Source organism: Bombina bombina, chromosome 1, assembly GCF_027579735.1.
Source record: "Bombina bombina isolate aBomBom1 chromosome 1, aBomBom1.pri, whole genome shotgun sequence".
NCBI classification, from domain to species: Eukaryota; Metazoa; Chordata; class Amphibia; order Anura; family Bombinatoridae; genus Bombina; species Bombina bombina.
This window is the reverse complement of record NC_069499.1, coordinates 1,216,643,180-1,216,656,248: the sequence shown is the minus strand read 5'-3', so window position 1 is coordinate 1,216,656,248 and position 13,069 is coordinate 1,216,643,180. Positions and strand designations below refer to the sequence as shown.

Sequence of the window (13,069 nt, the reverse complement as noted above, 5' to 3'; positions counted from 1 at the left end):
GAGGGGGAGAGAGAGAGGGGGGGAGGAGAGAGAGAGAGGGGGGGAGAGAGAGAGAGAGAGAGAGAGAGGGGGGGAGAGAGAGAGAGAGAGAGAGAGAGAGGGGAGAGAGGGGGAGAAAGAGAGAGAGGGGGAGAGAGAGGGGGGAGAGAGAGAGAGTGGGGGAGAGAGAGAGGGGGGAGAGAGATAGCAAAAGAGAGTGGGGGAGAGAGCGCAAAAGAGAGGGGTGGAGAGAGAGCACAAAAGAGAGGGGTGGAGAGAGAGCACAAAAGAGAGGGGTGGAGAGAGAGCACAAAAGAGAGGGGGGAGAGAGAGCGCAAAAGAGAGGGGAGAGAGAGAGAGGGGGGAGAGAGGGGGGAGAGAGAGAGAGAGAGAGGGGGGAGAGAGAGAGAGGGGGAGAGCGAGAGAGAGAGAGGGGGGAGAGAGAGAGAGAGGGGGGAGAGAGATAGCAAAAGAGAGGGGGGAGAGAGAGCGCAAAAGAGAGGGGAGAGAGAGAGCGCAAAAGAGAGGGGGGAGAGAGAGAGAGCTCAAAAGAGAGGGGGGAGAGAGAGAGCTCAAAAGAGAGGGGGAGAGAGAGCAAAAGAGAGGGTGGAGAGAGAGCGCAAAAGAGAGGGGAGAGAGAGAGTGCGCAAAAGAGAGGGGGGAGAGAGAGCGCAAAAGAGAGGGGAGAGAGAGCGCAAAAGAAAGGGGGAGAGAGAGAGAGCATAAAAGAGAGGGGGGAGAGAGAGCACAAAAGAGAGGGGGGAGAGAGAGCACAAAAGAGAGGGGGAGAGAGAGAGCGCAAAAGAGAGGGGGGAGAGAGCTCAAAAGAAAGGGGGGAGAGAGAGAGCTCAAAAGAGAGGGGGAGAGAGAGAGCAAAAGAGAGGTGGGAGAGAGAGTGCAAAAGAGAGGGGAGAGAGAGAGAGCGCAAAAGAGAGGGGGAGAGAGAGAGAGCAAAAGAGAGGGGGAGGGAGAGAGCGCAAGGGGTGGGACAGCTGTACTGCAAAAAATGGAGAGGGGGAGAGAGAGAGCAAAAGAGAGGTGGGAGAGAGAGCGCAAAAGTGAGGGGAGAGAGAGAGAGCACAAAAGAGAGGGGGAGAGAGCGCAAAAGATAGGGGGAGAGAAAGAGAGCAAAAGAGAGGGGGAGGGAGAGAGCGCAAGGGGTGGGACAGCTGTACTGCAAAAAATGGCCCGTGTAGGACTAGTATTGATGTAAAACACCACTGAGCAGGTGCTCAGTAATATGTAAAATTGAGGGGAATTTGTGATCAGGCTCAGTGGCGGACCTTATGAACTAAGGGCCCTAGTGCAAGAATTTTTTTTGGGCCCCCCTCTAGACATCCTGTAGTTGCATATGAAAAATATATTTCCTTCTTAATATAAGGAGAGTGCACGGCTTTATTCCTTACTGTTGGGGAATACTGAACCTGGCCACCAGGAGGAGGCAAAGACACCCCAGCCAAAGGCTTAAATACATCTCCCACTTCCCCTATCACACCATTCATTCTTTGCCTTTCATCACAGGAGAATGGCAGAGAAGTGTCAAAAGATTTCGGAGTTGTTCAGGGGGGGTATCTGCCTTTTGTTATGGAACTGGAGTTTTAAGTAGTCTTGTCAGCCTCTCAGTGAGAGCATTGACGAAAGTTAGAGTCTGGAGATGCAGGGAGAGTCTTTCTGCAAACCCATCCAGACTGCCTGCTAACAGCTCCTTAAGCAACCAGTGTTGACGAGTTTCACTGTCAGCTTTCTTCACTCAAGTCCATGTCAGGAACGATGCTGCAAGACTGTTACACTTGAGAGGATGTGTTTCTGTTCCACAGTACGGATTCTGGTAAGATCGTTTAAATTTTAACTTATGTTGAAATTGCTGAAGACAGGATCAGAGTGTGACTTCTTTTATCTTTATAGAATCGTGGGTTAATATCTCCTGAGGGAGGTTATTGAACAGTGGGGATTAATCAGATGTGTTTCTTTGATTTATGCTGCTTTATGTGTGAGATTTATTTTGGGCTCATAGACTGTTGTTATGCGGTAACGGAACATACAGGTGTTTTACTTTCACTTTGAACACTGCGCAGCTTGTAGCTTGGCATGCTTTTTCTCATAGCAGGGGCAGTCCTGCCTTGCGCACCATGTGGTCACACTTTTGTTTTCTCTTTCCTGACCGAGCGAGCTGTCGGAGAGGTCGCTTCTTCTCTGGTTGCCTGGGTCTAGAAGGTGGTGAGTGCCCAAGTCATTGGGGGTATAAAGGTGCCGTATTTGTGAGAAATAAAAAGTGCATTTATTTGTATCCTACTGTTGTTAGCGCAAGCTATGGAGAATCCTGATATGCTTGAGGGTACTCCCTCTATTCCTAATAGTAATACCTGTCAATATTGTGAGGGGGCCTTGGTGTGCCCGCCCTCTCAACTATGTTCCATATGCATCAACAAGGTTATTATGTCTAAGAAGGTTAACCCCTTTAGTACGACTGAGCCGTCCACCTCTGACGACTCGCCGTCCCGTGAGGTGCATACCCATCAATCATCTCCATTGTCACATGCAGCTTCCTATAGCACGCCTGATCCTCCGTCTGGAGGGAGCCTTTTATCATCAGACTTTACCACGCAGTTAAAGACGACGGTGTCTGAAGCCCTTAGTGCTCTACCTCGCCCTGCTAAGCGCAAGCAAAAGGTTAAACATAGCTCTCTGGTCCAGGGGACATCCAGGGGTTTTCTTTGATTTGTCTGCCTTTCAATTATCCCAGGATGGGTCACACTCTGAGTCTTAAGAGGGTGAAATTTCTGGATCGGAGTCTGCTACCTCTAAGCCTCTGGCTGCAGAGGAGCCAGCCTTTCGATTTAAAATTGAACACCTACGTTTTCTTCTAAAGGAATTTCTGTCGACATTAGAGGTTCCAGAGGCCAAGTTGCCTGATGATACTTTGATCCCTAAATTAGACAGAGTGTACGAGGACAGGGTAGCACCGCTAACTTTTCCTGTTATTGGCGAATATTATTGAAAACGAATGGGATAGAATTGGATCTTCCTTTTGCCCTTCGTCTGCCTTTAAAAAATTATTCCTGGTCAGCTGGAGTTGTGGGGTTCTGTCCCTAAGGTGGATGGTGCTATCTCCATGTTAGCTAAGCATACTACTATCCCTCTTGAGGATAGCTCATCTTTCAGAGAGCCGATGGATAAGAAGATGGAAACTTTTCTCAGGAAAATGTTTCAACACACGGGATATTCATTTCAACTGGCAGCGGCTGTTGCCTTGGTTGCTGGAGCTGAGTCCTACTTGTGCGACTCCTTAGCGGAATTGACTGAGGTGGAGGGTCACCTCCACGTTATCCAAGACAGAATTAAGGCTTTGAGAATTGCTAATTCTTTTATCTGTGATGCAAACATGCAGATTATTCGCCTGAATGCTAAATCGCTGGTTTCTCAGTGCAGACACGTCGGACGCTCTGGCTGAAGTCCTGGTCTGCAGACATGACTTCTAAGTCTAGACTACTTTCCCTCCCTTTTAAGGGAAACATTTTATTTGGTTCAGGCCTGGACTCCATTATCTCCATGGTTACAGGGGGCAAGGGTGCCTTCCTACTGCGGGATAAAAAGAACAAATCTAAGGGACAAGGATCTAATTTTTGTTCCTTTCGTTCTGAAAAGTCCTAACATCAGCAGTCCTCCTCTAAGCCCGAACAAACCAAGAGCACTTGGAAGCCGGCTCAATCCTGGAATAAATCCGAGCGGAACAAAAAGCCCGCCATGAACAAGTCAGCATGAAGGGGCGGCCCCGATCCAAAGCTGGATCGTGTAGGGGCAGACTGTTTTCAGACGCTTGGTCCAGGGACGTGCAGGATCCGTGGGTCCTGGAGGTCATAGCTCAGGGATACAAGCAAGGTTTCAAATCTCATCCACCCAAGGGCAGATTTCTCCTTTCAAGCCTGTCTTTAAAACCAGAAAAGAGGGAAGCCTTTCTGGGGTGCGTGCATGATCTGTCCTCCTTAGGGCTCATTGTTCCGGTTCCTATCGCAGAAAGAGGTTTGGGATACTACTCAAACCTGTTTGTGGTCCCAAAGAAAGAGGTAATTTTCTGCCCAATTCTGGAACTAAAGTGCTTAAACAAGTTTCTAAATGTCCCCTCGTTCAAGATGGAGACAATGAGGTTCATGACCACTATAGATCTGAAGGATGCCTACCTTCACGTTCCAATCCACAGGGATCACTTCCAGTTCCTAAGGTTTGTGTTTCTGGATCAGCACTTCCAGTTCATTGCACTTCCGGTTGGTCTAGCTATGGCCCCGAGAATCTTTACAAAGGTTCTAGGAGCTCTCCTGGCTGTCGCCAGAACCCAAGGTATAGCAGTAGCTCCCTACTTGGACGATATTCTGGTTCAAGCACCATCCTTTTGTCTAGCAGAGGACCATTCGGTATTTCTTCTCTGTCTTCTTTGATCACATGGATGGAAGATAAACTTTGAGAAGAGATCTCTCATGCCAAGCACGAGGGTAGAATTCCTGGGTACTATAATAGATTCAATATCCATGAGGATATTTCTAACTGACCAGAGACGGTGCAAGCTAGCTTCGGCATGTCCTGCCCTATGGACCTCCTTAAGGCCATCTGTGGCTCAGTGTATGGAGGTAATTGGTCTCATGGTGTCCAGCATGGACATAATTCCTTTTGCCAGGTTCCGTCTCAGACCGCTACAGCTGTGCACGCTGAGGCAGTAGAACGGCAATCATTCAGATCTGTCTCAACAGATTTCCCTGGCAACCGGTCATGAGAATCGCTCTCTTGGTGGCTCTGTCCAAATCGTCTGTCCCAAGGGACATCCTTTCTCAGACCATCCTAGGTGATTGTGACTATGGACGCAAGCCTCTTAGGATAAGGAGCTGTCTGGGGTGCCAAGAAGGCACAGGGCCTTAGGTCTCAGGAGGAACGCTCCCTCCCAATCAACATTTTGGAACTTTGAGCAATCTACAATGCTCTGAAGGCTTGACCTCTTCTGTGTTCGTCGTGGTTTATCAGATTCCAATCAGACAATTTAACCTTGGTGGCTTACATCAACCATCAGGGGGGAATGAGAAGCTCCCAAGCAATGAGGGAAGTATCTCAGATTTTGGAGTGGGTGGAGGCCCACAGCTGTTCACTGTCAGCGATCCACATTCCTTGTGTGGATAACTGGGAAGCGGATTTTCTCAGCATCCGGGGAATGCTCTCTCCATCCCGAAGTGTTTGCAGAGATATGCTACAGGTGGGGGACACTGGAGATAGATCTCATGGCGTATCGTCTCAATACCAAACTACAGAGATATGGGTCGAGGTCCTGCGATCCTCAGGCGGAGCTAATAGATGCATTAGCGGTGTCTTGGAGGTTCAATCTACCTTTTGCCGCTATTACCACTCCTTCCTCGGGTAGTGGCCCGCATCAAGCAGTAGCAGGCATCAGTAATACTGATTGCTCCATCGTGGCCGCATAAGACGTGGTTCGCGGACCTAGTGAAGATGTCATCTTCTCCTCTATGGAAGTTACCTTGTCGCAGGGATCTGCTGGAAAAAGGTCCTTTTGTTCATCAAAATCTAGATTATTATTATTATCGGTTATTTGTAGAGCGGCAACAGATTCCGCAGCGCTATAAACAAAGCGAGAGTACAACAAAACAATTATTGGGATCAAATGGGTAGAGGGCCCTGCCAAGAGTTGCACTGTTGTAGTCAGCTCTTAAGAAGGTGATCTACAAACAGCTGGACTCTTAGGCATACATGCTAAGGGGGTTCAGGGGATAGCAATGGAGGAGAGGAACTGGTATGAAGAAAGGTTAGTGTAGGTTGTATGAATCCCTGAACAGTAGAGTCTTTAGGGAGCGCTTGAAGCTTTCAAAACTAGGGGAGAGTCTTGTGGAGCGAGGCAGAGAGTTCCACAAGATGGGAGCCAGTCTGGAGAAGTCCTGTAAACGGGAGTGTGATGAGGAGGAGAGTAGGAGGTCATGAGCAGAGCGAAGGGGACGGGAGGGAGAGTATCTGGAGAAAAGGGGGGATATTTATCAAGCCGTCAACCTGAAATACACTGGAATTCCGCAGTGTAATTGTGGCGAGCTTGATTCGACCTAGTTATCAAAGCCTACAGATCGGCAAAATTTGAAATCTGTGACGTAACATACGACCCGCCGGTCTCAATCCAACACAGATCGATGCTTACGTCATTACAGATGTTCCGAATACATATTCAGCACTATTTGACACATTTTAAAAGTTATCAAATAGTTAACCGGTACGCTCACGGCTATTCCGGCCCAGCGTACCTGGTTTCCAATCCGCCACCCTGGAGGCCGCGGATGCCATAGGAATCAATGGGAGTCTGAAAGCAGCGAAAGCTTATGTTTGCTGCTGCCAGATATCCCATTGATTTCTATGGTTGAAAACCAGTAACGTTTACACCTAACACCCTAACATAAACCCCGAGTCTAAACACCCCTAATCTGCTGCCCTGACATCGCCGAAACCTAAATAAAAGGTATTAACCCCTATCCTGCCGCTCCCTGACCCCACCACAACTAAAAGTATTAACCCCTATCCCGCCACTCCCCGACCCCACCGCAACTAAATAAAAGTATTAACCCCTATCCCGCCGCTCCCGACCCCACCGCAACTAAATAAAAGTATTAACCCCTAAACCCCTGGCCTCCCACATCACTACCACTAACTAAACCTATTAACCCCTAAACCGCCAGCCCCCCACATCGCCATAAACTAAATTAAGCTATTAACCGCTTAACCTAACGCTAACTTTACATTAAAATTACAACATCCCTATCTTATAATAAATTTAAACTTACCTTTAGAATTAAAATAAACTATAGTAAACTATTAATTAACCTACCCTAACTTTTATCCTAGAAATAAATTAAACTATATTAAACTATTAATTAGCCTTCCCTAACTATTATACTAAAATTACATTAAACTATATTAAACTATTAATTAACCTACCCTAACCATTATACTAAAAATACATTAAGCTACCAATTAAATTAACTATCCTATACTATAAAAGGCCAAGTGTGTTTGTCTGAAGGTGTCATGCGCAGTAGAGACAGCACAAGGACAAACACACCTGGCCTTACAGTCCCTAAGTCTCTGCAGCTGAGTGCGAGCAGAAGTGGGCGTGACCGAGCATGGCCGGGAGTGTGGCCGAGCACGAGGGCCGTGAAGGGGCGGGGCCAGGCGGGCCGTGAAAGGCTGTGCAGTCTGAGAGCTCAAAACAGCTCAAAAGAGGGGAGAGAGGGGGTAGGGAAAAGATAAGAAAGGTGAGAGAGATCAAGAGGGGAGAGAGAGATCAAGAGGGGAGATAAAGAGAGCACAAGAGAGGGAGCAAAAGAGAGGGAGAGAGACAGCAAAAGAGAGGGGGAGGGAGATCAAAAGAGAGGGGGGAAGAGAGAGAGAGGGGGGAGAAGAGAGAGAGGGGGGAGAAGAGAGAGAGGGGGGAGGAGAGAGAGGGGGGAAGAGAGAGAGAGGGGGGAGGAGAGAGAGAGGGGGGAGGAGAGAGAGAGGGGGGAGGAGAGAGAGAGGGGGGAGGAGAGAGAGAGAGAGAGGGGGAGGGAGGGAGAGAGAGAGGGGGGAGGGAGGGAGAGAGAGAGGGGGGAGGGAGAGAGAGAGTGGGGAGGGAGAGAGAGAGAGGGGGGAGAGAGAGAGGGGAGAGGGAGGAAGAGAGAGAGGGGGGGGGCGGGAGAGAGGGGGGGAGGGGGAGGGAGAGAGGGGGGGAGGGGGAGAGAGAGAGAGGGGGGGAGGGGGAGGGAGAGAGGGGGGGAGAGAGAGAGGGGGGGAGGGGAGAGAGAGAGGGGGGGAGGGGGAGAGAGAGAAGGGGGGAAGGGGAGAAAGAGGGGGGAGGGAGAGAGAGAAAGAGGGGGGAGGGAGAGAGAGAGGGGAGAGAGAGGGGAAAGATAGAGAGAGAGGGAGGGAGAGAGAGGGGAGGGGGAGTGAGAGAGAGAGGGGAGGGGGAGTGAGAGAGAGAGGGGAGGGGGAGTGAGAGAGAGAGGGGAGGGGGAGGGAGAGAGAGAGGGGAGGGGGAGGGAGAGAGAGAGGGGAGGGAGAGGGGAGGGAGAGGGGAGGGGAGGGAGAGAGGGGAGGGGGAGGGAGAGAGGGGAGGGAAAGAGGGGAGGGGGAGGGAGAGAGGGGAGGGAAAGAGGGGAGGGGGAGGGAAAGAGGGGAGGGAAAGGGGGTAGAGGGAGGGAGAGAGAGAGAGGGGAGGGAGAGAGAGAGAGAGGAGAGGGAGAGAGAGAGAGAGAGAGAGAGAGAGAGAGGAGGGAGGGAGAGAGGGAGAGAGGAAGAGAGAGAGAGGGGAGGGAGAGAGAGAGAGGGGAGGGAGAGAGAGGAGAGAGAGAGAGGGGGGAGATAGAGAGGGAGAGAGAGAGGGAGAGAGAGAGAGAGAGAGAGAGAGAGAGGGGAGGGAGAGAGGGAGGGAGAGAGAGGGGGGAGAGGGGAGAGAGAGAGAGAGAGAGGGAGAGGGGAGAGAGAGAGAGAGGGGAGAGAGGGGAGAGAGAGATAGAGGGGAGAGAGAGAGAGGAAGAGAGAGAGAGAGAGAGAGAGAGAGGGGAGAGAGAGAGAGAGAGAGAGAGAGGAGAGAGGGGGGGAGAGAGAGAGGGGAGAGAGAGAGGGGGGAGAGAGACAGGGGAGAGAGCTCAAAAGAGAGGGGGGAGAGAGAGCACAAAAGAGAGGGGTGAGAGAGAGCGCAAAAGAGAGGGGTGAGAGAGCACAAAAGAGAGGGAGAGAGAGAGCGCAAAAGAGAGGGGAGAGAGAGCGCGCAAAAGAGGGGGGGAGAGAGAGAGAGGGCAAAAGAGGGGGGAGAGAGAGAGCGCAAAAGAGGGGGGGAGAGAGAGAGCGCAAAAGAGGGGGGGAGAGAGCTCAAAAGAGAGGGGGAGAGAGAGAGCTCAAAAGAGAGGTGGAGAGAGAGCTCAAAAGAGAGGGGGAAAGAAAGCGCAAAAGAGAGGGGGAGAGAGCGCAAAAGAGAGGGGGAGAGAGAGAGCGCAAAAGAGAGGGGGAGGGAGAGAGCGCAAGGGGTGGGACCACTGTACCCTGCAAAAAATGGCCCGTGTGAACGGGCTTTAGGACTAGTATTACATATTTAAAAACCTAACCCTACTCAAATTATTTAAATCTACAATTAAAAATTGAGAGCTCAATCCTATTGGCTGATTGGAACAGCCAATAGGATGAGAGATGCTCAAATCCTATTGGCTGATTGAGAGAGAGCATGCAATTTTAAACAACGTTATAATTTACTCCTAGTTTACATTTTACTTCGTTCTCTTGGTATCTTTATTTGAAAAAGCAGGAATAAAAGCTTAGGAGCCGGTACATTTTTGGTTTACATTTCTGGATATCGCTTGCTGATTGGTGGCTACATTTAGCCACCAATCAGCAAGCGCTACCAGGGTACTGAGCCTAAAAAGGGCCGGCTCCTAAGCTTTCATTTCTGCTTTTTCAAATAAAGATACCAAGAGAACGAAGAAAAATTGATAATAGGAGTAAATTAGAAAGTTGCTTAAAATTGGGTTTAGTATTCCTTTAATATCTGCGCACACAAAAAAAAGATCCTAGATTCACTGTGTTGTTAGAAAATAAATGTAAATATCTGCTAAGCAAGATGGGAACAAATACATTTTATGTTGAATAAAATCATGCAGTTATTTTTACTAATATTATGAGCTTCAATTTCCCAGCCTGAGCAACAATGAAATCACTACGGAAGGTGTTCTTGCATTGTCTAAGGTGGCTGCTAAGTGCCCAAGCATCACTAAAGTGGAAATAAGGTAAGGAATTAGACTTAGGTTAATGTGTTTTTTTGTTGTTTATGAGTTTACACATTATACAGTTGTGTCAATTATGTAAAATGACTACAAACCAAACCAAAAAGGCCATATTGGGAATGTTTAAAAAGATAGATATCCCTTTATTACCCATTCCCCAGTTTTGCATAACCAACACGGTTATATTAATATACTTTTTACCTCTGTGATTACCTTGTACCTAAGCCTCTGCAGACTGCCACCTATTTCAGTTCTTTTGACAGACTTGCATTTTATCCAATCAGTGCCCTTGCATAAGAAACTCCACAGGCATGACCACAATGTTATCTATATGGCACACCCAATTCCCTCTAGCTGTGAAAACCTGTCAAATGCATTGAGATAATAGGCGGCCTTCAAGGTCATATGAGCATATGAGCCTACCTAGGTTTAGCTTTCAACTAAAAATACGAAGAGAACAAAGCAAACTTGATGATAAAAGTAAATTGGAAAGTTGTTTAAACTGAATCATGATAGTTTAATTTTGACTTTACTGTTGCTTTAAGTTTAAAAACAACAATACTGCATATATTTTGCAATGCACAAATTGTATATTGTCTTGATTTAACATAGCTAAAAAAATTAAATAAGGGGACATATATTTAAATGGACTTTGTAGTCAGAATAAAATACAATATTTAAATAATATTACTTAAATAGTATTGTGCAATATATAACTATTAAAAATGCAGATAACATTACAAATTATAAAGAATTTACCTGACCTATCATTTCCTGTTATGAGCTGTGCAATACTACTGCATTTTCCTTCCCCACAGCTCGTTATTTTCCCATGCTCCCTAGCCAGCTGTAGTACAGATGATGCAGAGCCCTCTAGCCAATAGCCAGACATTACTGCAATAGTACCAGTATACGTAACACAGCTTGTTATTTTCCCATGCTCCCTAGCCATCTGTAGTACAGATGCAGAGCCCTCTAGCCAATAGCCAGACATTACTGCAATAGTACCAGTATACGTCACACAGCTCATTATTTTCCCATGCACCCTAGCCAGCTGTAGTACAGATGCAGAGCCCTCTAGCTAATAGCCAGACATTACTGCAATAGTACCAGTATACGTAACACAGTTCGTTATTTTCCCATGCTCTCTAGCCAGCTGTAGTACAGATGCAGAGCCCTCTAGCTAATAGCCAGACATTACTGCAATAGTACCAGTATACGTCACACAGCTCATTATTTTCCCATGCACCCTAGCCAGCTGTAGTACAGGTGCAGAGCCCTCTAGCCAATAGCCAGACATTACTGCAATAGTACCAGTATACGTCACACAGCTCATTATTTTCCCATGCACCCTAGCCAGCTGTAGTACAGATGCAGAGCCCTCTAGCTAATAGCCAGACATTACTGCAATAGTACCAGTATACGTCACACAGCTCATTATTTTCCCATGCACCCTAGCCATCTGTAGTACAGGTGCAGAGCCCTCTAGCCAATAGCCAGACATTACTGCAATAGTACCAGTATACGTCACACAGCTCATTATTTTCCCATGCACCCTAGCCAGCTGTAGTACAGATGCAGAGCCCTCTAGCTAATAGCCAGACATTACTGCAATAGTACCAGTATACGTCACACAGCTCGTTATTTTCCCATGCTCCCTAGCCAGCTGTAGTACAGGTGCAGAGCCCTCTAGCCAATAGCCAAAAATTACTGCAATAGTACCAGTATACGTCACACAGCTCATTCTTTTCCCATGCACCCTAGCCAGCTGTAGTACAGGTGCAGAGCCCTCTAGCCAATAGCCAGACATTACTGCAATAGTACCAGTATACGTCACACAGCTCATTATTTTCCCATGCACCCTAGCCAGCTGTAGTACAGATGCAGAGCCCTCTAGCCAATAGCCAAAAATTACTGCAATAGTACCAGTATACGTCACACAGCTCGTTATTTTACCATGCTCTCTAGCCAGCTGTAGTACAGATGCAGAGCCCTCTAGCCAATAGCCAGACATTACTGCAATAGTACCAGTATACGTCACACAGCTCGTTATTTTCCCATGCACCCTAGCCAGCTGTAGTACAGGTGCAGAGCCCTCTAGCCAATAGCCAGACATTACTGCAATAGTACCAGTATACGTCACACAGCTCATTATTTTCCCATGCACCCTAGCCATCTGTAGTACAGGTGCAGAGCCCTCTAGCCAATAGCCAGACATTACTGCAATAGTACCAGTATACGTCACACAGCTCATTATTTTCCCATGCACCCTAGCCAGCTGTAGTACAGGTGCAGAGCCCTCTAGCCAATAGCCAGACATTACTGCAATAGTACCAGTATACATCACACAGCTCATTATTTTCCCATGCACCCTAGCCAGCTGTAGTACAGATGCAGAGCCCTCTAGCTAATAGCCAGACATTACTGCAATAGTACCAGTATACGTCACACAGCTCATTATTTTCCCATGCACCCTAGCCATCTGTAGTACAGGTGCAGAGCCCTCTAGCCAATAGCCAGACATTACTGCAATAGTACCAGTATACGTCACACAGCTCATTATTTTCCCATGCACCCTAGCCAGCTGTAGTACAGATGCAGAGCCCTCTAGCTAATAGCCAGACATTACTGCAATAGTACCAGTATACGTCACACAGCTCGTTATTTTCCCATGCTCCCTAGCCAGCTGTAGTACAGGTGCAGAGCCCTCTAGCCAATAGCCAAAAATTACTGCAATAGTACCAGTATACGTCACACAGCTCATTATTTTCCCATGCACCCTAGCCAGCTGTAGTACAGATGCAGAGCCCTCTAGCTAATAGCCAGACATTACTGCAATAGTACCAGTATACGTCACACAGCTCGTTATTTTCCCATGCTCCCTAGCCAGCTGTAGTACAGGTGCAGAGCCCTCTAGCCAATAGCCAAAAATTACTGCAATAGTACCAGTATACGTCACACAGCTCATTCTTTTCCCATGCACCCTAGCCAGCTGTAGTACAGATGCAGAGCCCTCTAGCTAATAGCCAGACATTACTGCAATAGTACCAGTATACGTCACACAGCTCATTATTTTCCCATGCACCCTAGCCAGCTGTAGTACAGATGCAGAGCCCTCTAGCCAATAGCCAAAAATTACTGCAATAGTACCAGTATACGTCACACAGCTCGTTATTTTACCATGCTCTCTAGCCAGCTGTAGTACAGATGCAGAGCCCTCTAGCCAATAGCCAGACATTACTGCAATAGTACCAGTATACGTAACACAGTTCGTTATTTTCCCATGCTCCCTAGCCAGCTGT

The 13,069-nt window shown here is 47.9% G+C and overlaps 1 protein-coding gene across 1 annotated transcript in view; it reads left to right on the top strand.

The window, feature by feature from the left end:
• Positions 1-13,069, top strand: part of LOC128664100 (protein NLRC5) — a 429,645-nt gene that overhangs the window by 157,828 nt on the left and 258,748 nt on the right. Inside the window, exon 9 of the mRNA XM_053718792.1 lies at positions 9,681-9,770. Coding sequence (XP_053574767.1) covers positions 9,681-9,770 — 90 coding nt within the window. The remainder of the gene's footprint in view (positions 1-9,680; positions 9,771-13,069) is intronic.